We start from the raw sequence: 23903 nt of genomic DNA on the forward strand, positions 1-23903 counted from the left end.
GCACGTCTCTCCCACTGGACTGTGCACAGCCCAAGGATGGTGACGGCCGCCCCTATCAGACTAGAAGCTCCTCAAAAACAGGCCGTGTGATCTGCAGCTGGTGGCTTAACTTCTCAATGCAACTGTCACCGGAGCCATCAGCCCTGCCCTGCAGACCTCAAGGGGTTGGCTGAACAGTGGGAGCAAATAGGCATCATGGGTCACAGGATGCCACCCGAATCCTCCTGGGGCAGGGGACAGAGCGGCACACTTGGGAGTCTGAATAACCAGGCTCAGATCCCAGCTCTGCCTCTAGTCTCCTTTCCTGGACAATGGGGCCAGGATACCCGCAGATTCCAGCAAGCAAAACCTGCAGCGTCGCTGGCCTGATGTGTTCAGGCAAAGGCCGCTGTCCCTGGGGACAGTCAGGGGCCGTGCCTCCCCCCTGGGGCTGGGTGATGCTCTGGGGCTGGGTGACTATGGGGGCTGGGGGTGCGCCCAGCCCAGCGCAGGCAGGTTTGCCCCACCCCCTCCTCTGCAGCCACAATTCCCCCACCCCCCCCACCGGCTCTGGACCCGCCCAGGGCGCAGCAACGGTTGGTGAAAGCAGGAGGGAGGGGCAGGGCGCAGGGGGCGGGAGGGAGGGGCAGGGGGGAGGAGCAGGGGTAAGGGGCAGGGGCAGGGAGGGGCGGGGGGGGGGGGGCGGACGAGCAGACCCTCCCAGGCCCCGCCCCCGCCCCCCCCAAGGCCCCGGGCGCGCGGATCCGCCTACCGGGCTGATGGGCATCCAGGGTCTCGCAGGGCACGTCGTCGTAAATCACATCCTCTTCCAGGGCGGGGAAAGTGAACCGGTCGACTGCTAGCGAGGGAGAGGACGGGGCGCTCAGGCGGCCGGGGCGCCCGGGGAGGGGCTGCCGGGGTCACCGCTGACCGCAGGGCCGCACCAGCCGCCATCCCGCCCGCCGCCCGGGCCGCTCTCCCGGAACGCGGCTCCGCGGCTCCTCCCCGCCCCCAGCCCTCCGCGCACCCTCCAGCGCACCCTCCAGGGCACCCTCCAGCGCACCCTCCAGCGCGCCCTCCCAGGACACCCTCCAAGGCACCCTCCCAGGACACCCTCCAGGGCACCCTCCCAGGACACCCTCCAGCGCACCCTCCAGGGCACCCTCCAGCGCACCCTCCAGGGCACCCTCCAGCGCACCCTCCAGCGCACCCTCCCAGGACACCCTCCAAGGCACCCTCCCAGGACACCCTCCAGGGCACCCTCCCAGGGCACCCTCCAGTGCACCCTCCAGCGCGCCCTCCCAGGACACCCTCCAGGGCACCCTCCCAGGACACCCTCCAGGGCACCCTCCCAGGACACCCTCCAGCACACCCTCCAGGGCACCCTCCAGCGCACCCTCCAGGGCACCCTCCAGCACACCCTCCCAGGACACCCTCCAGGGCACCCTCCAGCACACCACCCTCCAGGGCACCCTCCCAGGACACCCTCCAGCGCACCCTCCAGGGCACCCTCCAGCGCACCCTCCAGGGCACCCTCCAGCGCACCCTCCAGCGCGCCCTCCCAGGACACCCTCCAAGGCACCCTCCCAGGACACCCTCCAGGGCACCCTCCCAGGGCACCCTCCAGTGCACCCTCCAGCGCGCCCTCCCAGGACACCCTCCAGGGCACCCTCCCAGGACACCCTCCAGCGCACCCTCCAGGGCACCCTCCAGCACACCCTCCCAGGACACCCTCCAGGGCACCCTCCAGCACACCACCCTCCAGGGCACCCTCCCAGGACACCCTCCAGCGCACCCTCCAGGACACCCTCCAGCGCACCCTCCAGGGCACCCTCCAGCGCACCTTCCCAGGGCACCCTCCAGCACACCCTCCAGGGCTCCCTCCAGTGCATCCTCCCAGGGAGGATGGCAGACCCCCACCCGCCTCCCACTGGCTGATGCTGCACAGGCTCCCGGCACCTGCAGGGGGCATGGAGCCCACCCAGCACCTGTGCCCTGGCCCCCGGAGCATCTTCAGCGGCCCAGACCCTCAGGATTACCCCCAAAGGAGCTACCTCCCACCCAGAGGTGGACCGGGCACAGCAGCCCTACAGAGTACAGGGAATGGGGGGGGGTAGATTTGGAAAGTGGGGTTAAGGAGAAGCCCCCCAAAACTCAGCCAGCAGGGTCCTGACTGGTGAAAAATTCAGCAAATGAACACATCCCTCTGCTCCTTCCCCCGGAGCATCTTCAGCGGCCCAGATCCTCAGGATTACCCCCAAAGGAGCTACCTCCCACCCAGTGGGAGGGTGGGGTTAAGGAGAAGCCCCCCAAAACTCAGCCAGCAGGGTCCTGACTGGTGAAAAATTCAGCAAATGAACACATCCCTGTGCCAACATTTTGCTGGGTGGGCAACGAGCAGGGCAGGGTGCTCACTCTGCCCCCCGGTTAGTGGTTACCAGGATGTGCAACCCCTCAAAACTGTGTGGCCAACCTCTGCCCCTCTTTAGGGATGTGCCACCACATGCCCTGCCCAGAGCTAGGGTTTGGAAAACCAGTCCCCACCCAGACGGGAGCCTGTCTTCACCCTACAGGCCGATGAGCCCTGGAATCCCCACTGCGAGCCCTGTGAATCCTCCCCCCAACCCGTCCCTCCCCCACATGCTCCCCTCTCTCCGGGTCCCTGGTTGGGGCCATCAGCCTCCTCTCCTGGACAGCCTCCTCACTGGGCTGCAGCCCACCCCGCTTCACCCCCACCCCACAGCATCTCTGGCTCTCATGGTTCCCCGTTGCCTTCAGAAAAGCATGGCTGGGAGGCCCGGAGGGAGCTGGGAACAAGGCAGCGTCCCTCACCCCAATCCCCCCTTGGGGGCTACCCTCCACCAGCTGCTCCCCAAGGTGCCAGGTGTCCCTTCTCCACTCGGGCTGGGCCTCAGGCTCTTGCACAGGTGGCTCCTTCCTGGATGCTCTCTTCCTGACCCCTGCTCCCTCCGCTCTGCCTTCAGGACCCATGGGTTCTCCTCACTCCCCCCTCCCCCTCCCCCTCCCCTCACCCTGCACCTTGCCCTCTGAGAGGAAACTGCCTGCCTCTGTGGCTGGTTCTGCTCCCAGAGGGACCTCATCTTGGGCACCAGGGCACTCCACCCCCAGCCAATCAGCGCTGCTGTAGGAGCTTCTGAGTATTTGAGGAACAGATAAACGGTCAAATACATGATCAGCTCCTGGACCACGGCTCTCATCAGGCAACAAATGGGGGCAGCTCCCCCACATGGGCAGTGGCCGGTCCACCCCAGAGCTGCCACCGAGCCCAGAGCAGCAGCCCAGTGAGAATGACCCTGTGGCACGTGTGAGCCCACGTCGGCCCTCTGGGCCTGAAGAAGGGGCTCTGAGGTTATCCCCGTGCCACCCTCCTGGGCTAAGACGGGGTCAGGGGACACTTACTCCGGCGGGAGCTCTTCCGCTTCCAGCTGGAGCGCCGGACCCCGGAGAAAGCAGCATCCCCGTTGCTCACCACTGGTGGCACCCTGCGTGTGGGCCAAGAAACGGTGTCAGTGAGCCAGCAGGGACCGGGATGGTGCTGCTGAGCGGGGAGGGACAGGCCAGCTGGCTCCGTGAAGCCTCAGGCAGCCCCTCACCAGGGTAATAGGGAACGTGAAGCACAAGGGTGGGCGGAGGGCCAGGAGCCACTTGCCCCCAAAGCCATGAGTCAGGAGACCTGGGGAGGCCAGCTCTCCCCCTCTCAGTTTCCCCATCCTGAGAAGGCACCGGAAGACCAGTGATGAGGGTCAGGGGTCTTCCCAGCAAGGGTGCCCATCCCTCTGCCCGGGCAGCCTCAGTGGGCTCTCCATCTCCCATTCTCCCCATGCAAAATAGGGGTGAGGATTGGGGGACCCCTGCCTCTTGTGAGAAACAAGGTCATGCAAAGCTTCACTAGACCAGACAGGGAGGCAGAGCTTTGTCCCCGCCACATGTGAGGATGGGCTGGACCTACAGGCCCAGCGGCAGAGACACTGGGGCAACTAGTGAGGCGACACACACCAGCCCGGCCAAGCGGTCAACTGAGCATCTCCAGCGGCGTCGTGCAGACATCGTGCGCCCGACAGGACGTGATGAGAGGGCGTCTCTCCTCGGCAGCGCTATAACCCCACACCCACATCCCCAGTCTGATCATGGGGAGAGCACCAGACAGACCCAGACACTCTGCAAACCCGGCGCATTACTCCCCAACACTCCCAACACCATGAAAAGCGAGGGGAGGGATCCCTGGGTGGCGCAGCGGTTTGGCGCCTGCCTTTGGCCCAGGGCGCGATCCTGGAGACTCGGGATCGAATCCCACGTCGGGCTCCCGGTGCATGGAGCCTGCTTCTCCCTCTGCCTGTGTCTCTGCCTCTCTCTCTCTCTCTCTCTGTGACTATCATAAATAAATAAAAATTAAAAAAAAAAAAAAAAAAAAGAAAAGCGAGGGGAGACTTAACGATCCCAAAACAGAAAATGGGGTAAGAAGAAAACGTGGTGGAATGTGGATAAAGCCTGGAGTTTCGGCGCCCAGCCTGCTCTCTCAGTTTTGAGCAATGTCCCGTGGTCGTGCAAGATGTGAGCCTTGGGGAAACCCGGCTGGTGGGTGTACGCAACTCCTTACGACCTTTCTGTAAATCTAAGACTATTCCAGAATGAGCGTGGTGTTGCTTATTTTTTTAAGCCCAGCCTCAAGAAACCAAAGGCCACACCTGCCAATCGGAGGGGAGACAACTTGAACAGCCCAAGACAGTCAGCCACCACAGCTGCCAGGAGCCGGCTGGAGCACCCCGGAGTCCCGGAGGAGGAGGGGAGGCACATGCCAGGACGTGCGGGGGGCCTGGAGGGAGGACGGGGCGGGAGCACCTCCCGTGAGCGGCCGAGATGTGGATCCTGCATCCTCGAGGGCCCTGGGCAGAGGATCCTGCCCCAGATCACACTGCTCGAGTGGCAGAGCCAGACCGCGGAGCCAGCCTGCCTGGCCCCTGAGTGGCCTCCTGCACTGCTGCTCGGGTGGCAGAGCACAGATGCGGCGATGACGACGACAGGAACGTCCTATCAGCCAGCCTGTGAGCCACCTGTGGCTCCTACGCACTGGGAATGTGACCTGTGGAAGTTAGTTACCGGAGCTGATACGACTAAAGAATTTAACTTTGAGTTTTGTGTCACCTTAAGTCATTGAATTTTCAAGAGCCACCTGTGGCTAGTAGTGGCCACTGTACAGGACAGCGCAGGTCTAGGCGACCCGCCCTACTGGAGGAGCAAATCCCCTGCTCCCGTCTTCCTGCTGGAAGCCAGCAGTGTCACCCCGGGGTGAGGACGACAGCGTGTTCCAGTTACGCTGTGCCCAAGCCAACTAGGGACAGGACGGGGCAAGACCGGGACGGGGTGCTGGGCTGGAGGGAGCCGCCTAAGCTCCCACCCCTAACAACGGCTTCCCTGGGCCCCCACGTCCTCTAGCCAGGACAGAACCAAAGCATTCCAGGCCAAGTGGACGTGAGCTTGGCGGCTGGGCTTGAAAGGGTCCCAAGCACAGGCTCTCTTCGCCGTGACCTGTCGTCTATGACGATCGGGGACCATTACGAAGCACCTGTTGCGGGCCACCTGTCGTGCGTTGTATTTTCAGACTTCATTCCACGGGAATGCAGACGGGGCAGGGGCTGCGTTACCCTCATTCCACAGGTGGAGAAACAGACTCCACAGAGACTCGGTTATACTTCCCCGAAGTCGCTCGCTCGGTGCATTAGAAGGAGCTGGGCTCTCGGGCGGGCGGGCGGGCTGCCTACAAAGCTCGGCTTCTCACACCAGACCACTTGGGGGGAGGGGAGTGGCACTTACTCTACTACATCACAGACTTGCTGTGTCATCAGGCCTCTGAACCTCGCCTGACTATTCAGACATCCTTCTTTTAAAGGCGAGGAGAGAAATAGCACCGGCCACACGCAAGCTCGGGTCTCTGTCCAGGAGAAATCCTCACAGCCAGCGCCAGCTCCGAGGCTGCAGGGCAGTTCCACCAGAGAACACACGAGAAGGCCCTGGGTGAACTCTGAAGGTGACGTCAAGGGCAGTGGGTATTTTTGGGTGAGGTCAGGCAGCTTTAGAAGGGATCTGGAAATAATTTATGGCACACCAAAAGCCAGGAGTGGCTGAAACATGAGCCTCCGGGCTAAGCGTCACCAAAACACAGTGAACTTCATGTTTTAATTTTATTTAAGTAATTTAATTTTAAACAGCCACCTGTAGCTAATGGTCTCCGTAAGAGGACAGTGTCGATCCAAGCCACCTACACGATGAGAGGAGCTAGTCTCTGCCCTCCTGGGCTGGGGAGCGGGGAATCTTACAGCGTGGAGAAGTCACCCTCGTGCCGACCCCCACTGCCTCCACGGCTGAGGCAAGCAGAGAGACTGGGAGCCCCGAGGGCGGGGAAAGGCCCGGGCCTGTGCGTGGACAGGTCTTCCTAGGCTCCGCTGGGGACCACCACCCACCCCTGCCCTGCACTTGGCTGGGACCTACTCTCTGCCCTGTGCCGTGCTGAATGCGTGAGCAAGGCCCCTGGAGCACAAGCACGTGTATTATCGGGACCATTTTATAGATGGGAAAATGGAGGTCCAGCAGGTGGCAGAGCTGCAATGCGCCCGCCAAGCCCTGCTCTCCACACCCGCTCTGCTGCCCGCCAGATGTAGCCAGGTGTCCTCAGCAGACAGGAGAGGGGAAAGGCACCTCCCAGGCAAGGGAAGAGGAGGACACATGGCAATGGGGCTGCAGGTGCCTCCTCCTCCTGGTCCCCTCCAGCTGCCCAGCGAGGCCACGGCCCCATTCTGCAGCCACGGGAGGCAGCTTCTCCCAGCTGCTGCCTGGCCAGAACTCCTCCCCCCACAAGAGCACACACTCCTCCGGGGACCTCCCCAAAGCTTCCAGATAATCAAAGAGCCATAAAAAGCAGTAAGAGGCCCTTTATCTCAGGCTTATCTGAGCTTCCTGAACTTTCAATGCCTCTCAGCTCACACCTGAGAAAAAGGCCCGCCACCAAGACGACATGAGTCTCACAAGGTGAACCCACTGCCACCGGAATGCAGGGGAAAGGAGCCAAGTCCTTGGAGAGGAGCAGAGAACAGGGAGTTCGCTGAAAACTAGCGGGTGGGAGATAAAAGAAACTACACCTCCTGGTCCCCCAAAGCCAGTGTCCACCGTCTGCCAGACCGCGGTCAAGAAGGCCACCACGCAGCTCCAAGCGCCTGCTATGCCCACCTCCTCGATCTCCAGAGAAAAGTCAGGGATGGTGAGGCAGTGGGTGCCCCGGGACAGCAGGGTCCCGCCCTGTCCTGGCTGCCCTGCTCCGTCAGCCCCGGCGCCCAGGGGCCCCGCCCAGTGATGACCGATGCCCACCCGGCCTGTGTTAGATGAAAGCCCCACTGCAGAGAACGGCAGTGCCCCCACCCCTGCAGCTGCTGGTCCAGCCCCGAGGTTCTGTGGATCTCTAGGGACAGCAGATCCCACAGGATCTCTTTCCCAGGGGCTCCACGGTGGGGGAGACCACCCGAACCATAACTGCCTGAGGATTTCCTGGCAGGCTGGGGTGGGCTCACACCCCTGCGCACGCACACACGTGCACCCACGTGCACACGCGGGACATTCCAGGGCCTTTTCCAGGACAACGTATGGGAAATGCAAAGGAGGAAAGAATCCCACCTTTGGGGAAGAGAAAGGACCCGAATAACGACCGCCTTATGAGGCCCTGACAGCAGGGCTTGCCCAGGACGGTCCTGGTCACAGCGTCACCCCCCCACCCCCACCCCCAGAAATCTACCACCACCATGGCCACTGCCCCTAAGTCCAAGAGCCACAAAAGAAAGACAAAAATATTTTTTTTTTGAAAGACAAAAATATTAAACCCAGATTAACCCCACTGCCAGAGTTCTTTTCAGCCCTGGCCACTTTCCAGTTTATGTAACGCGTGAAAGATCGTCTGGTCAGATGACTCGGAGCAGCTGCCCTGCCTTCCCGGGAAGCCCGCAGCAGGTACCGGCCGGCGCCCCTGCTCGGGACACCCAGCCGCTGGGCTGGAGGAGGCCGGGCACCCGCGTTCCTAAACTCCCCGCTGCTTCCTGCGTGCAGCCAGCGTTGAGAGCCAGGCTCGCGGGCTTCAGGGGTGAAGGAGCCTTTGCTCCGGAGGCGACAGGCCGGGTACCAAACCACAGCTCTGCCGCCTGGCTTGGCGCGCCAGGACAGCTACCGCGGAGGGGGCAGTAACAGCCTCTGCTCCCCGCAGCGAGGATTAACCAGATAACTTCTCTGGGAAACAGGGCAACAATGCCTCCCTCTCGGGGTGCTGGGAAGGACAGAATAAAGAAAGCAGCCGAAACACTTAGCAGAAGGCCTGGCACTTGATAAATGCTCCTGGTGTGCTGCCTCCCGTCCCCAGCCCTCCCCTCCATCCCTGGTCCAGTTACAGGGCCCCGGACGGTGGGTCACAGGCCAGCGCCCCCAACCTGCACGCATGCGCCTCCTCGCAGCCACAGCCTGGCCGTCACTCTCCTCCAGAAGGGGGCCGGGACCCAGTCCGTCTGTCCCATGCCACCTCCTGCATGGTCACAAACCTACTTCCTGAATGGGTAGTGAGGAGGCGCCAGGGGAAGCTGGGTATCCACAGCACAGCCCTCCCTGCGGAGCGAGCGACAAGGCCCCCCGGGGACACCCTCCCGACACACAGCCGAGGACGCCCACGGGGACCCCGCCTCTGGCCTTCTGCTCCGGGGTGCGTGCGCCTCCCTGACACCTGCAGGGCCCTGGGTGCGGCGGTCAGGGCAGCTGGGGGCAGGCACTGCACCCCCAGCAGTAACTTATCAAGAGTCCGGGGGGCGATGAACAAGAATACAGGTTCTCACAGGAAAATGCTCACGATCTGCAATTAGGGCAGAAAATGAGCCATGAAGCAGCAGGTGCAATAAAACCTATATATATATATATATATATATATATATATATATATGCACTTGCAGATCTATGCAGTCAAGAGGCCAGACAGGGACGCACGGTGGGGGGGTTAAAGGTCACGTTAGTCTATCACCCTTCTTTAAAAAAAAAAAAAAGATTTCACTTATTTATTCATGAGAGACAGAGACAGAGAGAGAGAGAGAGGCAGAGACACAGGCAGAGAGAGAAGCAGGCCCCATGCAGGGAGCCCGACGTGGGACTCGATCCTGGGTCTCCAGGATCACACCCTGGGCTGAAGGTGGCACTAAACCGCTGAGCCGCCCGGGCTGCCCTGTCATCCTTCTATATGCTTGTTTCTCTACAGTACACACGTGTGCCCACGATAAGAAAGAAAAAGGGGGAAGGACACGTATTTCTGGAAACGTTAAGCTGTGCGCTGGCCAGCGTGGGTCCCGCATGCCCTTGGGTCGGCCCCAGACAGACCAGCACCCTTGGGGACAGTGGCAGGCAGCTGCTCTCCAGCTGAGCATTGATCCCTGGGTCTCCTTTCCTCCCCCCACGGCTCCAGCAGCTGGTCCGTCGTCCCGCTTTACAGGGAAGAAGGGGGTCCCAGGTCGTGGAGCCCACGTGTAGGGCGGGAAGGACCCAAACCGGATCCGTGCGGCAGACCTCGGCGGGCTAAACACCAGTTCTGGAAGCCAATGGGGATCAGCCCGGGCTCTGCGTCATCTCAGCTCTGCGACGACGTGAGGGTGATGCCGTGTCCCCTCTGCCCTGCTTCCACATCCATAAAGTGGGCACTGTCACCGCGGCCGCCTCCGAGGGCGTCAGGATTGACGAGATAAGGCAGGTAGACCCGTGCAACAGCATCTGGCACAGGAAAATGATACAGCCTGGCACAGAATATCAGCGCCCCTTCCCCAAGGGCAGGGACCGGCGCCTGGGTCACTGCACATCAGTCGCACTCCGTGATGGTGTGTGGGATGGAAGGATGGGGGTGGAGGGGAAGGGCAGAGGGCGCCCAGGCAGCCAGCCAGCCAGCGGGGTACTGGCCAAGGTCACCCTGGCACCGTCCTGGGAGGGTGGGGGAAGCGCCAACCGAGCCCCGCCCTCTGGCTTTGAGCTCAGGCGCCACCACCCCTGGGCCGGGGACTGCACCCCCCCGGGTCTGCACAGTGGGACCCCTAACATTGCCTCTTTCCAGGTGTGTTAGCCTCCTCTTGCTGCTGCTGTGCCAATTTACCACCAACTTAGTAACTTGAAACAACCCAGATGTATTGTCTTACAGTTGCACGGGTCAAGCGTCTAAAATGGGATTCGCTGGGGTATAAGCAAAGTGTTAGCAGGGCTCTCCTCCCTTAGGGGCGCTGGGGAGGATCGTACCCCTCGCTTTTTCTAGCCTCTGGAAGCAGTCAGGATCCGCTGGCCTACGGTCAGTCCCTCCTCCATCTTCAAAGCCCACAGCGTGGCACCTTGTAACCTCTCTCTGACCTGGGCCCTCCTGCCTCTCTCCTAAGGACCCTTGTGATCGCACTGGGCCCACCCGGAGAATCCAGGAGACTCTCCCCATCTCAGATCCTTAACTTATATTTGCCAGGTCCCTTTGCCATTGAAGGGTAACGTGTTCACAGGTGCTGGGGATCAGGACTTGGCGCTCTTGGGGGGGGGGGGGGGGGCGGCACTATCCTCCCCACCACAGCTGTGAGAACCACAGTGAGATAGTGAGATATACAGGAACTATAACGCGTGTGCACATGTAAACTATTAGTACTGGGCCTACTTTGTGCCCCCCATCAGGGATGAGAGTCGGATAAAGCAGCATCCTATGGCTGCAGAGGCCCAGGGCCGGACGTCACGAGGTTGCTGACCGGGGCACTCGGTGCAACGAATGGGCACACAGGTACCTCTTCCAGGAGAGACTGTATGGCTTTTATCCTGGATGCTTTTGTGCTGGTACTTTTATACTGCGACCCAAAGGCCACAGCTCAGATGCTGAAACCCCCTCGTAACCACAGGTGGAGAGGAAAGAAAAACAAAAACAAACACAGCTTTTCCCATTTCAGGACTAGCAAGGGGTCAGAGAGGACTCTAATGGTATAGGGGTCTGGTCCCCATAACCCTCTCACGAGGGAATCCAGTGGGGGGAGCTGATCTCCGCCAGGCCTCAGGTCCCACATGGACCCCTCAGGATAGGACACAGGAGGCTGGCAATGCTCCGGATTTGGAGAAACAGTGAGAGTAAGGGCAAGCCTGGGTGGGATTGCAAACTACCCCACGCTGGGGCTCAGCAATCTGGAAAGCCCTGAGTGATAACCCAGTGACGGACTTTGCCACAGAGAAGTTCCTCTGGGGCTGGGGGCATTCCAGTTCTGTCCTGCTGACCCTCCCAAGACCCCCCACGTTCCCCACGCCCATGGACCTCAGAAGCCACAGGCCTCGAGCACCATTTCCATTCTGCTCGAACGCTGTTTCCAGTGCCTGGCCTGACCCTCCCAGCACCTGATGTGCCCAGAGAGGACGGGGCTCCTTGGCACTTCCAGGAATCAAGCTGCCCAACTGCTTCCCCAGAGGCCAGGCCCAGGTGAGAGACTCAGTCCATCTGGGGCTGGATAGGTACCTCCAGGGAGCCACTAAGAATCCCTGTGGCCCAGACAGGAGCCAAAAGCCTGACCCAGCAGGAAATACTAAGGCTGCAGGGGGCCCTGTGGGAAGGCAGCAAAGCTGGGCAGAAAAAGCAAACAACTCCAGAGGGGGCCAGTGCCCTCGGAGGGAAGAGGTGCGGCAGAGGCCAGGGAAAACACAGGAAGCCAGCGACCCACACGCCCTCGTTCCTGCAATCACTGTGCTCTGAGCTGCTTCTTCAGCCAGACGCCCCCCGGGAGAGGTCGGGGTACTTGAGCCCATGGGCTTCAAAGTCTCCCAGGAAGGGCCAACCCCGCAGGCTCCAACAGACGGCCACACTGCAGCTCCCCAAGTCCTCGGGTAAGCCACCTCAACTCCAGCCTCGGTTCCTCTCCTAAAAAGTGGGCAAGCCCAGGGGCGCCTGGGGGGCTCAGCGTCTGCCTCCAGCTCAGGGCATGATCCCGGAATGCCTGGCTCGAGTCCCGCACTGGGCTCCCTGCGGGGACCCTGCCTCTCCCTCTCCCTATGTCTCTGCCTCTCTCTCTCTGTGTCTCTCATGAATAAATAAATAATCCTAAAAAAAAAAAAAAAGTGGGCGAGTCCAATCACCCCACCTCCTGGGGCTATGGATCCAGGAGAGATCACGTGTGGGGCTCACTTAGCTCGTCGTTACTGCCAGGATCAGCAGGACCAGCCACCCCGCCACCCAGAGCCCCGTCCCACTGGCCTCCCTCCCGGCCCCTAGAGCCCAGGCTCGGAGACCCCATTTCCACACTCTTCTTCACGGAGACACTGAACGTGTCCTGTGGTCCAGTGCTCATCATTCATGCAATACGAGGCCTTAAGGGCTCCCCTGAGGCCTGGCAGTCCCCACTTTAAACACCCACGCCCTAGGGGGCTGGCCTGGGGGTGGGTACCTGGGGGGAGGGGGAGACATGTCTCCACACCCTTCCCCCAGTCGGAAGGGGCTGCCCTGACTCTGCTCCCACTTGTTCCCGGACGGGGCCTTGCCCACAATCACACACAGGCAGGAGCCCAGGCCACTCTGCGTGGCTCCCCAGGGGGCAGTCTATGGAACCGACCGCTTGCAAACTACTCTCCTAAGAACCAGAGGCAAAGTTAGATCTCTCAGGAGGCACAATTCGCACCCCAATAAACACACAGTCGATCGTCCATATGCAGCCGCCACCACCTCCATCAGCCACCCACCCCGCGCCACCACCAGTCTGAGGTTCTGGACCTGGAGTCCCCAGCACATCCCTGGAGGGCAGTGCAGGGGTCAAACACCCAGCCCCCGGGGGAAGAGGCCCAGGCTCCGGCCCTATTCTGAATGAACATGCACTATCTGTATGTAACCCTGGCCACGCGGCTTCCCTGAGCCTCCGCTTCCCCACCTGTGTCATGGGTAAGGACAGCCACTCCCAGGAGGTGGGAGGCTGGGAGGCGTCAATGGGACTGGGCCTTTAGCCCCGTGCGTGGCACCCAGTAAACACGACCATTCTCGTTACTATTATTTTTGCTGTTGTAGTTGCTGTCTGGTAGCAGATGCGTCTCGTTGCAGGAAGAGAAAGCACCAAAGCTGAGCACTGAGGAGGTAGCTCTTGCCCAGCAGCGAGGATGGACGAGACCCCCCAGCCATTCTCACGCCTTGGATTGTTGACCAGAGTGGCCTGACCCTCAAACCACCCCAGGGGCCTCGGCACAGACGACCCAGCAACGCACAGCAGCCCGGCTGCCTCCCCTGGCCAAGCAGGTAGAGGGACCAGGAAGTCCACGGGCCTCAATGCCCCTGCCAAGGTACCTGGACGGCCAATCAGCTTCAGTCAGCCCCACCATCACCCACCTGGCAAGCAGGATTCTCTCCCCTGGGCAGACCCAGAGAGGTGGGGCAGGTGGGGGGGGGGGGGAGGTGGCTGGCCCGAGGGAGGAGGGTCAAACCCAGGTCTGTCTGATTCTTGGGGAACAGAGCCCAACCACCTCCCTCCAAAACCACATCCTCAGGGCTCCCCGAGGACACAGTTCGTTAAGCATCTGCCTTGGGCTCAAGTCATGATCCCAGGGTCTTGGGATCGAGCCCCACATTGGGCTCCCTGCTGAGGGGAGGGTCTGCTTCTCCCTCTCCCTCTGCTCCTCCTCCCATTTGTACTCCCTCTCTCTTGCTCATTCTCTCTCTTTCTCTCTCAAATAAATAAATAAAATCTTTTTAAAAATAATAAAATAAAATAAAATAAAATAAAATAAAATAAAATAAAATAAATAAAATAAAATAACAAAACCACATCTAAACCAGGACCCAGAATAACAACAGCAAATACCTTTGGAGCAGCGGGCACATGCCAGCAGCCTGAGCACAGGATACCTGTTAACTTATGATGCCTCAGAGTCCTCCCCAGAGTCCTCCCCATCTTACTGATCAGAAGTAAGGCTCCAGACAAGAAGCCACTTGCACAGAGACGCACAGCCAGTGCCAAGAAAGACTTGAAGCCAGCTCCATGTGGCTACGAGCCCAAGCTCCCAGGTGTCCCGGGACCCCACTCCAGCCCTTGCTTAACCACCACACGCTCCCACCTGGCGGCTCACCAGCGGGGAGGTGGGGATGAGGACGGGCCCTGCTTCCCTCCCTAGCAGTGGGCCAGGGCCCTGATGGGGGCGGGCCCTGCTTCCCTCCCTAGCAGTGGGCCAGGGCCCTGATGGGGGCTGCAGCTCTCCCAGCATCTGGGCAGTTACTACCCCTGTCGTCAGGAGCCTCTAGAGGCCAGGTGGGCAGCCAGGCAAAGCCTGGGGCCATTTCTGAACCTCCAGGCAGGGGCCACGGAGGAAACCCCGTGAGGATCCGTGAAGTGTCCTCCCCTTGGCGATTTGCTTTTTCAAAGCCGTGTTTGCTTGGTGACTACCTTTAGGAAGGTCTCAAAATAAATAAATAAATAGGAGAGAACATTTTTTCCCCCTTTCTCTTGTATAACAAAGAGAAGGACGATGATCTGAATTGATTCTTCTCCCCGAGGACTCCAGAGTGGAAAATCACCACCCAGGGAAAGAGCTGGAACTGAAGCAAACAGAGATCTGCAAGGGAGGGTGCAGCTGGGAGCACAGAGCACTGGACTACGAGTCCGAGGCTGCCGGCGTCTCACAGCGTAGCCCTGGACAAGTCCTGCTCCCAATCTCCGCTTCTGTGAAACCAAGAGCAGGAGAGTCCCTGAGGACTCCTGCCACGATCCGTGCTCTGCAGGGAGCTCATGTCCCATGACTGTTTGCCCAGAAGGGAACTCAGAAGTGACATTTATTCAAGCCAGGTGTGGCGAGACTCACCTGGCAGCCCTGGCCCAGCCCAAGAGGCCGAGGCTCCGAGCACACAGTCACTGTCCCTCCCGCCCCGTCACTGGACACACCCAGCCCCGACAGGAGGCGGCGGAGAAGCGAACACAGGTGCGTATTTGGTGTGTCCTTCTACCAGCCTCTCCTATTCCCCACGATGCTCCTACATGGGTATTACTCCCATTGTACAGACAGAGAAACTGAGGCTCAGAGAGGTTGCCAGGCGGCCCAAAGCCACCCAGCTAGTGCCGGGCTGAGTGGGGATTCGAACCTCCAGAGCTCACACCCTGGCGCCGCCAGGAGATGGTATTTGAGGGGGCTGGGGCTGCTCCAGGGTGAGTCCTAGGACAGGTAAGGGAGCTGCGGAGCGGTGGGCAGCGGGTTCAGGGCAGAGGCAGGCCCCTCTCCCTGAAACACTCTCTGAGCTACCCCCCCAGCGGGCTGCTGAAGACGACATGGTGCGGCACCAGCCCTCTGGGCCACTGGTCACCACCTCAGCACTGCCCCGGCACCAGCCAGACACCCAACCCAGCTTCCAGGGCTCACAGAGAACAGGCGGGCAGGGACGGGCCAGGCTGCCGAGATCCCGACCCTCAGTGGGCAACGGGGTTCTCCAGGAGGGTGGCCTGAGAGAAACAAGAGCACCAGACCTGGAGGGCAGTGGTGCGCTTGCTCACGGCCCACTCACCTTCCCACCCTCCTGCCCCTGCCAGTAGCTTCCTCCCACCCCTTCCCACCCCTCCCCTCTCTCTGAGCTCTCCCCCCAGGCCTCTTCCCATGGGTGGTGTCTCAGCACCCTGGGCATTCCTCTCTGGGCCACTCTCCTGCATCTGCATCCCCCACTAGGCCCAGTTTCTGGCTAGCTTCCTTCCGGGCCCACCCCGGAGGGCTCTAACCCCTGGGGGATCAGACTCCCCCGCACAGGTGCAGGGCTGCTGATTCATTTCAGGTCCCTGGGCAGGGAGGAGAGGCCGACCCCCGACCTCGGGCCCAGCAGAAACCCTCCAGGGCCCACCCATTCCGGATGGCCCCCCCAGGGGCCCAGGGCGGCAAGCTGCATCTCTGAGCTCTCCAGCTGGGTGACACCCACCTGAGAATCAGGCCCCCTGGGTCTGCACACCAGGAAGAGAAAGGGAGACTCAAACGCCCCTCCTCCTGCCATGGTGGCCAGGATTTAAATCCAGGACCCCAGGGCCTAGATCCACCACTAAGGATTCCCTTAGAGGAGGACTCTCTAAGCACCCAGGTCCCCAAAGCCAGGCAGCAAGCAGCACTGAGCAAAACCCTGAAAGGCCTCTGCTTTAACGGCCCCCAAACCCAAACCCAGCTGTGCAGCCAACCCCCGCCCCGACACTCACTCCCCCCCTCCGAGCTGGCTTGGGAGGCCACAGGAGGGAACGGCTGCTGGATCCTTAGGCGAAGTCTGAGCAGTCCTGGGCCCAGCACCACCCTCCCGACACCTCCTGACCAGCGTCCCCTCTTTCACCAACCACCAAAGCAAAGGAACAAGTCTCACTTACTCTGTCTGGGGTGGTGAGGCTGCTGGGTCTGGGTCTGTGGGAAGAGAGCAGAGGAGAGCCTGTCAGGCCTGAGGCTGGTCCCTACGGACTCAGTCCATCCCCGCCCCCTTTCCCAGCCTCCCCGGGGTGCCAGAGACGGAGCCTGGCCAACCTGGGTGCCTGCTGGCTTCCTGCCTCCCTTCCCCCAGCCACCGCACTGTCATTAAGCTCCCTACCTGTCCTACCTGTACCAGCCCGCTCCCACCTCCATGGCCCACATCCCAGCTCCGATCAGAACAGCCGCCCTGCCAGCTCTGGGCCTACCTCCCACCCCCAGCTCCTCAAGGAGAGCCCCTAGTCCCCAAGCCTGCAGGAAGTTCCTGCTAGTCCAGTCCCCAGTCTCTCCCAGATGACACAATACAAGAGCCCAGAAGCTGCCATTTAACACGGCCTTATCAGGGCCCTCCCACCCCTCCGGGAGGTGGCTCCCCTGGCTGTGTGACTCCCTGGGAGAAGCTGCTGGGGAAGAGGGGCTTCGGAGACACGAGCCCTGGGCAGCAACTGTATCCAAGCAGGACCCGGAGCCAACCACTTCCACGACCCCATGTCAAAGTGCGCCAGATGCTGCAGGAATGCTCGGAATCTCTAGTTCCCAGGGGAAGCAACTGGAATGCAACTTCTCAATGGTTTTTCTCTTCCTGCTTCTGGGGACAGTGGAGGGTCTGGGAGGCATCCCTGGGAGCCTAGAGCCCCAGAGGCCGGGGGAGTGGGAGGACCCAAGGCTCCCAAAAACACCTTACCAGTGGTGGGGGCGGAGTCCAAGTGGATCAGTGGGGCATCCTCGATGTCCTTCTCTGGGGCAAGGCCTGGGACACCCAGACCGGCGCTGGTGTCCTCGTCATCATCACTGTCGTCAAACTCAAAAGCCTCTCCAGGGTCGTCCTCCGCCTCGGGGGAGGGGCCGGGGCCTCCGGGAACCAGCTGATCTTCTGGAAGGGAGGAGGAGTTAGTGGACTCAGGGCCTGGGGTTTGGTCAAGGGAAAAGGCTACCGGCTACCACGGGGGAGCTGCTGCGGGCCTGAGTGAGGGCACGAGGGCAGTTCCCAGGGACTCAATAAACCCCTGCCCAGGCCAGCTGGTCCCCCTGGGCTCCCAAGGTGACCCATCATCGGTGAGGGCTCCAGGCAGGTAGGCAGTGGACAGAGGGGAGGGAGCAAGGCTAAAGGGCGAGCCGGCGTGCATCTGCACCCGGACCTACACCTTTCATGTTCTTGTTTCCCATTTCCCCGTTTTGTAAGAAAGGGGGCTTTTTATTTTTTATTTGTTTATTTTTTAAAAGACTTTATTTATTCATGAGAGACAGAGACAGAGAGGCAGGGACACAGGCAGAGGAAGCAGGCTCCATGCAGGGAGCCCGAGGCGGGACTCGATCCCAGGACCCCGGGATCACGGCCTGAGCTGAAGGCAGATGCTCAACTGCTGAGCCACCCAGGTGCCCTGCAAGGGGGCCTTTAAAATGCACGTGCATGTGGTTCATGTGTGGTTCAGTACGTGTGTGCCTGTGTGCTTTCACCACGTGCAAGCGAGCACACCCCCCTGTCCTGCACACCGCACGCAGCTGCCTGCAAGTATCTGGAGCCCGAAGGGAAGCAGCGTACGGGGACCAGGGTGAGGAGCCTGCACCCCCAGGCCCCCGTGGGGCCACGTCCTCCTGCCATCCTGCAAAGCTCAACTGAAACAGAGCCCCCCCCCGCACGCCCCCTCTTAGCCCGTGTTTTCTCCATCCATCCACTCCCGTTTAACCTGCAGAGATGTGTTTTGTGCTCCTTTGTATTCCCCAGCTGATCTCAGATCCCTAAGAGTCCTCTTAACTGTCCCCTTTAAGGGGACAGAGGGTGGCCTGGCCCGGGGTAGAAGCTTAGCAACTTCTGTTAAACAAGAAAAGGAACGGGTTCTCTCTCCTAAAGAGCTTAACGGGCCCTCAACCTTTCCACCCGCCCCACCAAGCTTAGGTCCCCAGTTTTCTTCCAGGGAGGACTCCCTTCCTCGAACCTGGGGCTGGACAGACCACCAGAGGCTCGGTACGCCATCCCCCAACTTCAAGCAAACCTGCTCCAAAATCAAAGGGCAATGTGGTCTGGTTTTAAAAGTCTGCAAAGCTGGGGCGTCTGGTGGCTCAGTCGGTTAAGCACCTGCCTTCTGCTCAGGTCACGATCCAGGGGTCCTGGGTCCGGGGATCAAGCCAGCGTCGGGCTCCCTGCTCAACCAGGAGTCTACTTCTCCCTCTCCCTCTGCTCCTCCCCCTGCTTGTGTGCACGTGCTCGCTTGCTGTCTCTCTCTCAAATAAATAAATAAAATCTTGGGGGGAGAAAAAAGTCTGCAAAGCGGACTAACCCTCCAGTCCTGCTGTAGCTCACACCACACAAGGGAGAGCACGAGCTCTGGTCCTGCCTGGGACCCAGACCGGCTGTGTGGTTCCGAGCAAGTCTCTTCACCTCTTGGAATTTGGTTTCTCCCTCCGTAAACAGGAGAATAAAAACAGCACCCACCCCATTAGGCCGAGGTGAGTGTGAACTAAGAAGTAGGTCAGGGTTTCCTGCCTCGCCACTATCAACTGGCTCTGGCTCCCCGGGGTCTTCATGCTGGGGCCACTGCAGGACCTGCAGCAGCATCCCTGGCCTCTACCAGTTAGAAACGAATATTACCCTGCAGTTGCGACACCAACAATGTCTCCAGACATTGCTAAATGTTCCCTGGGGGACAAAATCACTCCTAGTTGGGAACTGCCAGGGTAATACTTGGCCTAGTGTGTGGACACATTACACAACAGCACCTGTCGTAAGTACGGCCCCTCCCAGCCTGAGATCCTTGAAGACAGGATTGCCCAGCCCGTATTTGTGGACTCAGCCCCAACAGGTGCTCAGAGGTGGAAGGATGAGTAGGCAGGCAGGAAGGTGGATGGAGCAGAGAGACGGCTCTATGGAGCAGCACGGGGGCTGACGAGCGTATCCAACTCCAGCAGTCTCTTGACGACTAGAAAAATCCAGTCCCTCTCCTACAGTGACCTGGGAGTTTGCAGAGCAGAACATTCCAGGTGCCAATGTACCAAATCCCAAATCCACAGAGCCCCTTCCTCCGGGGCTGGGGTGCAGCTGAAGCCCAGAGCTCAGCCTCCCTCCCCACCAAATGGAGGCCCCAGAGGTAGGGACCCACCTCTCCTCCTGGGAGCCTTGGGGACAGCTTGGGTCAACATGGGCAGGAGTGGACTCCTCTGGGCTATGATGTGGCCCGTGGCACAAGCTCCTTCTCCTGGTTGAGAGCCTGGCTGGCGCAGCTCCTGGTGTAAAGCCTCTTGACCACCCCCACTGGACACGACGAGGCCACAGAGGTTCGAGCAGCAAAGCGAAGCACCCACCGTCATGCGGCTGGTAAGCGGGGAGCCGGATCTGAACCTGTTCCATCTTAGTCCCCTCCTACATTCTCCACTGAGCCCTGCTGCCTTCTGGAAGTTCGCTGAGCCGTTGGACACTGGGCCTTGACATGATGAATTAACAAAGGAAGTCCAGGGGTTGAGTTGGAAGCTGGATCGATGGTTTTCAAATGACAGTTCTCAACCCGCTGCTGGGTCACAAAATCAATTAGGGGATTCCCCAGGCAGTATTCTGCTTCATTTATGAACTGCTTGAGATATTTTTAAATATTTTATCATAATATTAATAAAGTCACATTCGGTATGACTGCTGCCATGGCTCTGACAGTTCTGTTTGCTTGCTGACACAGGTGTACACACACACAGGTGGTACAGAGTCTTCTACTGCTCCCCTCGCTCACCACTGCAGCCACACGGGGCTCTGTGCTGCACCATGAATGTGCCCGACGTGCTCTTGCCTTGGGACCTTGGCACCTTCCATCCTGGGGTCCAGAATGTTCTTCCCCAGGTATCTTCTCCCGCTCTCGCCTCCTTCAGGTCCTTACTCTAGGCCATCTCCAAAACCGCCCACAGAGACACCCTGGGACTCCCTGATGACCCTGCCTGCCTTACTTTTCTCTATGGCCCTCATCAGCAGTGATGTCCGATGCTTTGATTTTACTGTGTCCTAACCAGAACGTAAGCTCATGAGCTCATCATAAAATAAATAAAAATAAATAAAAAATAAAAGTTTAAAAATACTGGGGTGCCTGGGTGGCTTGGTCAGTTGAGCATCTGAAACTCTTGGTTTCGACTCGGGTCACGATCTTGGAGTTGTGGGATCGAACCCCTGTGTTGGGCTCCATGTTCAGCAGGGCATCTGCTTAAGATTCTCTCTCCTACTCCCTCTCTCCCTCCCCCACCTCAAATAAATAAATCTTTAAAAAAATAAATAAGTAAAATAAAAGTTTTAAATGCTGGGATAAAAGACTTCAAAGCCCCCCCTCACTATTTGAGGGCGACCAGATACAGCCCCACCCTGACCCCCGGACTCAGTGCCTGTGGCCCCTCCCACTTGAATCCACCTGAGAGGCAGTGGGGATACTGTGCACGTGGCTGGTACTGAGTGATGACTAGGGTGTCACAGTCAGACCCCCGGGCTCCAACCACAACTCTCCTCGATGTTGACTGTATGAATGGGGGTGGGGGGCTCACTATACCCCCCCAGGCTGCAGCTCCCTGACCTATGACAAGGACAAGAACAGCGAGCAGCTTTCGGGCCATCGGGCAGGATGGGACACTGGATGGGAGGGCGGAATGAACCTGCCCGTGTGAAGCTGCCTGGTGTGAGGGCACGTGCTCACTGCTGATACTGGTCCTGCTTATCGTCAGGGCCATTGCATCATGACCATTATCTCCATGATGATTATGATGATTATGATTATTGCCTTGAGTCAGAGCCCAGCCCCAGGCCCTGGGGGAGATGTGCAGGCCTTTCCAGTCACAGGCCAGGCCCGTGGAGCAACCGGCCACAGGCCCTGTGCAGGGACACCAATCAGTACGGTCACGCCTGCATGCAGGGGACTGTTCCCAGCAGCTCCCGGGCCGGGAGGTTCAAAGAGGAATAAGACGCGCCCGCTCAGTGTCAAGGAGCTCACTGCACACAAGAGGTGAGCACAGATCCCCAGGGCCCGAGCCAGCGCCCAGGGACAGCAAGAGGCTCACGCTGGCCAGACACTGGCGTGGCTTCAGGCACGGGCCACCCCTGCACAGAGCCTCGCAGGATGAGTGGGGCTAGTGTCCCAGGCTGCGGCCGTAGCAGGAGTGGAAATGAACAACATGAGACCCAGTGGACCCCAAGACGTGAGCAAGGGGGACGGAACTAGAGGACCGTGAAGAGGTGTTTGGGGGAATTTGAATTTTATAATTAACACAACAGGAAGCTGGGGATCCCTGGGTGGCTCAGCGGTTTAGCACCTGCCTTTGTGTCTATCGGCCCTTTGGCCCAGGGCATGATCCTGGAGTCCCGGGATCGAGTCCTATGTCAGGCTCCCTGCATGGACCCTGCCTCTCCCTCTGCCTGTGTCTCTGCCTCTCTCTCTGTGTCTCTCATGAATAAATAAAATCTTTAAAAAAAAAAAAAAAAAAGACAACAGGAAGCTCTCAAAGAATCAGCAAACAGCAAAGAGCCTGTTTCAACCATATGACACTGGCTGGCAATATGGGGTATACCTGGGACAGTAAATGTCTGTCAAACGTTTGGTGAAAGGAACTGAATTGATTCAATCATAAAATCATTTTGTTCATGTTTTCTGGTGAATAGGAGAAGGTGCAAAATGCCCCCAGCAGCAGAAGCCAGAGCAGGGAGCATCCAGGGGCCCAAGCCACCGTCAGGCCTCAGGAGATGCCCCGTCCCCAGAGCCCCACTCCACTGCTCCTGAGACCCAGGCAGCCAGACGTGGCTCCTTATCAGAAGGACAAATCAGGAGGCCCCTCCCGGAACTGAGCCCTTCCCACCCATCTGGGCAGGTGGCATGACCAGAGCCGGCCCCTGCTGCCTGTGACGTTCCTGGACACACCCCAGCCCTGGGAGAGCCAGCCCCAGCAAGCCCGGGAGGCAGGAGACCCAAGCAGCCACCGTGTGCCACGAGGTGGACTCGCTGTGCTGGTCTCCCACCCTTCGGAGGAGAACACGAAGGCTCGGGGAGGAAGGGACCCCTCCCTGGTCCCTGGCGGTCCACCTCGCAAGGGGATAATAGTTTCCGTTCATTGAGCAACTGATCACCCGACGCCAGGGCTCTCCGTATATTTAAACCTGGCAACAGCACCAGAGCAGGTGTCGTTACTGTCCTCACGTGTACGGTGATGAGGCGGAGCCACAGAGACACCAAGTGGCTCAACTCAGCGCACAGTGTCGGTGGCAGGGTAGGGTTGGTGAAGAAGACCTCACATGGGACCTCTCTGCCACCGGCCTCTCCCAGAGGAAGATACAAAGACAGGCAGCTGGGCCCAGTGGGTGAAGGGTGTCCAGCTCCTCGGGGGGGGGTGGGGCCTGGACTCCACCTGCAGTGTCCGAGGCCCCACTGCTAGGGTTGCCAGGTAAACTGCTGGATGGTGAATTGAATTTCAGATTAACAACAATAATGTTTCCACACATGTGTCTATCGGCCCAAGGCCCTTCCCCTCCACCTCCAGGGTCACCGCCCTCAATCCATGAGCTTCACCCCCAAGCATATCACACTCCTGTTGTCAGGTGGACAGTGTCTTAAAAGTTTAAAATCTCAAAAAAAAAAAAAAAAGTCTAAAATCTCCAGGGGATCTTAGGTGAAGAATCACCCCTCGTCTGGAGCCTACTCTGTTGAGAAGCAGATTATGACTTCCACGTTGCAGACCAGGAAACTGAGGCAGAGGGGTGCAGTCACTTGCCCCAGGGCACACTGCTAACCCCCAGCAGAGCAGGATTCTCACCCAGGGTCAGCCTGCTCCAAAGCTAGCATCCCTCCGCCAGCCCCGAGGCCCGTTCCGAGGAGGGACGAGCAGGAAGCCTGGGGTACGGTACCTATGGCAGCCTGTGGCGGAGGGTTGGAGGAAGCCATCAGACAAAGTCCAGCTCAGACCAGCACCGTCCCAGCCGCTCGCCTGTGAAAAAAAGGCCAAAAATCTAATTAGATGGGGTTCAAGGGCAAAGTCTCATCAAGCAGAAAGGGGTCACTGGCTTACCACCTGTGCACTCCAGCCCGCCAGCTCGCCTTCTCCTTCCCCAGCAGCTCCCAGAGCACAGGATGGTGCCAGAAAGGGCCCAGCCCCCACCCACCATAAATCATTAACCCAGAAAGGCAGCAGCTGCAGAGCTATCGCCCCATCTTCCCAGAAAAGCCAGGCCACCACAGACCTTCCTTCTGCTCAGTGCCCAGCGACCCTGGGGAGCCCGGCAGGTCCAGCTAGACAACCCCCCTTCATCCCTTCTGGCTTGCAGGTGAACCCCAGCCCCAGAGGCCAGGATCATGCTGGGGCTCCTGTGTTCCAGAAGCTGGATCACGCCTGAACTGTCATGGACGTGGCCGGACACCTCCTCCTCCGGGCCGCCCAGTGACCGCAGCTCCCTGGAGTCCGGCCCCTCGCACCAGCCCCGCCTGCGGCCCCGCTGAAGG

At 59.7% G+C, this 23903-nt stretch overlaps 1 protein-coding gene across 11 annotated transcripts in view; it reads right to left on the reverse strand.

Annotated features, from left to right (window-relative positions):
• ARHGEF10L (Rho guanine nucleotide exchange factor 10 like) overlaps positions 1-23903 on the reverse strand; it is a 159469-nt gene that overhangs the window by 84235 nt on the left and 51331 nt on the right. For 7 of the 11 annotated variants that reach the window (XM_038531816.1, XM_038531824.1, XM_038531825.1 and 4 more), the window contains exons 2-6: positions 23312-23391; positions 17144-17332; positions 16365-16398; positions 3400-3482; positions 752-838 (exon numbers count right to left, since the gene is read on the reverse strand). In XM_038531816.1, the coding sequence (XP_038387744.1) occupies positions 752-838; positions 3400-3482; positions 16365-16398; positions 17144-17332; positions 23312-23348 (430 nt within the window). In that variant the 5' untranslated portion in view covers positions 23349-23391. Of the gene's footprint in view, positions 1-751; positions 839-3399; positions 3483-16364; positions 16399-17143; positions 17333-23311; positions 23392-23475; positions 23499-23644; positions 23832-23903 lie in introns of those variants that run through there. The other 4 variants (XM_038531823.1, XM_038531817.1, XM_038531820.1 and 1 more) reach the window with 4 other exon arrangements.

Source organism: Canis lupus, chromosome 2 (assembly GCF_011100685.1).
Source record: "Canis lupus familiaris isolate Mischka breed German Shepherd chromosome 2, alternate assembly UU_Cfam_GSD_1.0, whole genome shotgun sequence".
Taxonomy (NCBI): Eukaryota; Metazoa; Chordata; class Mammalia; order Carnivora; family Canidae; genus Canis; species Canis lupus.